The sequence below is a fragment of the Arachis ipaensis genome, chromosome B06 (assembly GCF_000816755.2).
Source record: "Arachis ipaensis cultivar K30076 chromosome B06, Araip1.1, whole genome shotgun sequence".
Lineage (NCBI taxonomy): Eukaryota > Viridiplantae > Streptophyta > Magnoliopsida > Fabales > Fabaceae > Arachis > Arachis ipaensis.
In genome coordinates, this window is record NC_029790.2 from 27375013 (window position 1) to 27377940 (window position 2928).

The 2928-nt window shown below is 39.4% G+C and overlaps 1 protein-coding gene across 1 annotated transcript; it reads left to right on the top strand.

Moving 5' to 3' along the window:
* Positions 1891-2679, top strand: LOC107646733. The gene is made up of 2 exons (XM_021105490.1): positions 1891-2218; positions 2381-2679. Exons 1-2 carry the CDS (start codon positions 1891-1893, stop codon positions 2677-2679), a joined length of 627 nt encoding a protein of 208 aa, XP_020961149.1.

Sequence of the window (2928 nt, forward strand, 5' to 3'; positions counted from 1 at the left end):
TACAATCACACGCTTAATCTTTTTCAGCGTTTCAAATTCTAATTCCTATGTAACAACTATGGCTCTAAATAGCCCAAAGTAGTACAATTTATAGCAATGGAATTAGTTACTGAAGGAATTAGTATAAATAGGATAATAGGAAGTGCATTAGAGGATAGTTGAACTCTCTTCTCCTGGTTAATCTTCTTTCAATTTGCATAATTCTCCCCCAAATTCCCCAATCATCATACCCTAAATCTTATTACTCATTACTATGGTGCTCCCCTTGAGCATCAAAACGTTGTCCCCCACAAAAAAGCCAGCTTTATTAGCAACAAGGGTCAAAATGGGAAAAATAAAAATAAAAAACAAAATCAGAAGCAACACAGCTTAGAAAAATTCATGCATTTGCAGTTTGCATAGACCATGAATTAATTAGATACCCTGTGCATTGCAATTCTAGATCTGAAATAAAAAAGTTAGCTTCGAAAATTTTGGTTGGTTATTACAGAAAAGTTTCCAACTTGCAAATAAATGCAGAATAATTTGTGAGATGTAAATCGAGTACCATACAAGCTAGATATTAAAAATTAAAAAAATAAGAATGAAACTGTGGGCAGAGATGAATGGTAGGTGTGAAGATGAACTCACCGGAAGGGAGCTAGGGATTCGTCTCAGAAAAGTGCATAATAAAAACACGACAACAATTTCCACGCAAGCAATTCCGAGTACAAATTTAAATTATGCAAGAAACAAAAACAGAAAATACCGAAATAGAAGATAATCTGCAGAAGGCGCTGAAATTTACCAAAAATTTCAACAAGCAGAGCAGTAGAAATTTTGAATAAAAAATCATATAACTCCATACAACTGCTATAAAATTGCAATAAAAAGCAACACAAATGCGAAAGATACACAAAGAGACGACAAGCAAAATGCAAATATGGAGGAGAAGAGAAGAGAAATAGAAGCTTCACGAATGAATTGAAAAATATGCCTATGAAGATGAAGGTGTGACGGCGACTAACCTTGCTCACGGTGGTTCAACGATTTCGACGATGAGGTAGTGGTCTTGCAGGCGGCAATGGGCAGCGGCAGCAGCTTCAGGGTTAGCTCCAAGGTCTGATTGACATTATATTAGAAGAACTCAACCCTGATTATTTGATTTGGTCAAAAGGGAAAATTAGGAATTAGATAATTAGAATGAGGGTATTTTGGACATAAATTGTTATTTAAATTTCTGTCTCCGTCTCTGTCTCTGTGTCCCTACTTTTTGGAAGTACTGAAATACTGAAATTTTTATGACAGAGACTGAAATTTTAGTACCAGTCTCTAGGCCAACAAACATAATATTGAGACGGAGTCCTCCAGTCTCCGTCTCAATACCTCAAAATAAGCGCTACCTAAGGGAACCGATCCGGTAAATAATCCGACCGATTTTGTGGCTGCCATCGTGAACATGACTGCTGCCATGACCGCTAGTGCTGCTACTACTAACTAAGTAGTGGAAAGAATGGGGCAACAAGCTGGAATTGGTAATGAGGGCGATAATGGATAAGGCGGTGGAAATGACCAAGGGGAGGGAAGGTTGATGACTTTGGCTTCATTCTTGAAGGTGAATCCGCCAACCTTCAAGGGTACGTCCAATCCCATTGAAGTTCATAACTGATTTCAGGCCATGGAGAGAGCAGTACAAGCTCAACATATGCCGAAAAATCAATATGTGGAGTTTGCCACTTATCAACTGGCAGGAGAGGCTTAGTTTGGTGGTAAGAAGCACGTCGTCTGCTGCAACAGGGCAATAAAGCTATTACTTGGGAGGCTTTCAAGATTGAGTCTTACAAGAAATATTTCCTAAATTTAGTAAGGGCGGCAAAGGAATTGAAGCTCATGCAGTTAAAGCAAGGTTTTATGACGGTGGTCGAGTATATGAACAAGTTTGAGGAGTTGTGCCGATTCTCCGAAGTCTGTCAGGGAGCATCAGAGGGCTACGAGGATTGGAAGTGTATCAAGTATGAGGGTGGCCTCCAAAATGACATCATGAGTACCGTAGTGCCAATGGAGATTAGGAGCTTTTTCCAGTTAGTCAATAAGAGCCGAGTGGTGAAAGAGTGCTCGAGGAAGACTGCAATAGCTAGAAATGATTGCCGGAAATTCTGTAAGAAGGATCAAGGCAAGAGTTTTGCACCTAGGGGCCAAGAGTTCAAAAGAAGTGGCCATGCACCGCAATACTCCCAAGGTCGGAACAATTACAGAAAAAATAATGACTGACCGGGAAATGGTAAAGGGAAGTAGGTGAAGACGCATTCAGATGACTTATGGTGCCAAAGATGCGGAAGCTACCATCCAGACAAGCCATGCAGGGCTGAGTTAGGTATGTTCTTCAAATGTTGATTGCTAGGGCATCTCTCCAGGAATTGTCCACGTAGAGAGACTCAGGATGCTGGTCGATCTCAACAACAAGGTCAAATCTTTGCCACGACGGTGAATGATGCCGCTAGATCCGAGTCTCTAATCCGAGGTATTTGTAAAATTGGTAACCAAACTTTAGTTGCTTTGTATGATACTGGAGCATCGCATTCATTCATATCACATGACAGAGTTGATCAATTAGGGCTCAAATTGTCAGAATTAGCTTGTGACTTGCATGTGCATACACCAGCTTCTAATATTGTGATAACTAAACTATGTGCTCAATAAGTTCCTTTTTAGATAAAAAAAATAGAGAGTTTGTTCATGATTTGATATGCTTGCCTTTGACTAGAATTGATTTGATTTTGGATTTGGATTGGTTGTCGATGCATCATGTGTTGTTTGATTGTGTTGAGCATTCTATTCAATTTCTGTCTAAAGGGTTAGAAGAGCCAGTAGTAGCTCGGGGTTATTATTTGAACTTTGTAATGGTGAACTGTAGTAGAAATGAATTTTTCGAGGTATTTCCTGAGGATA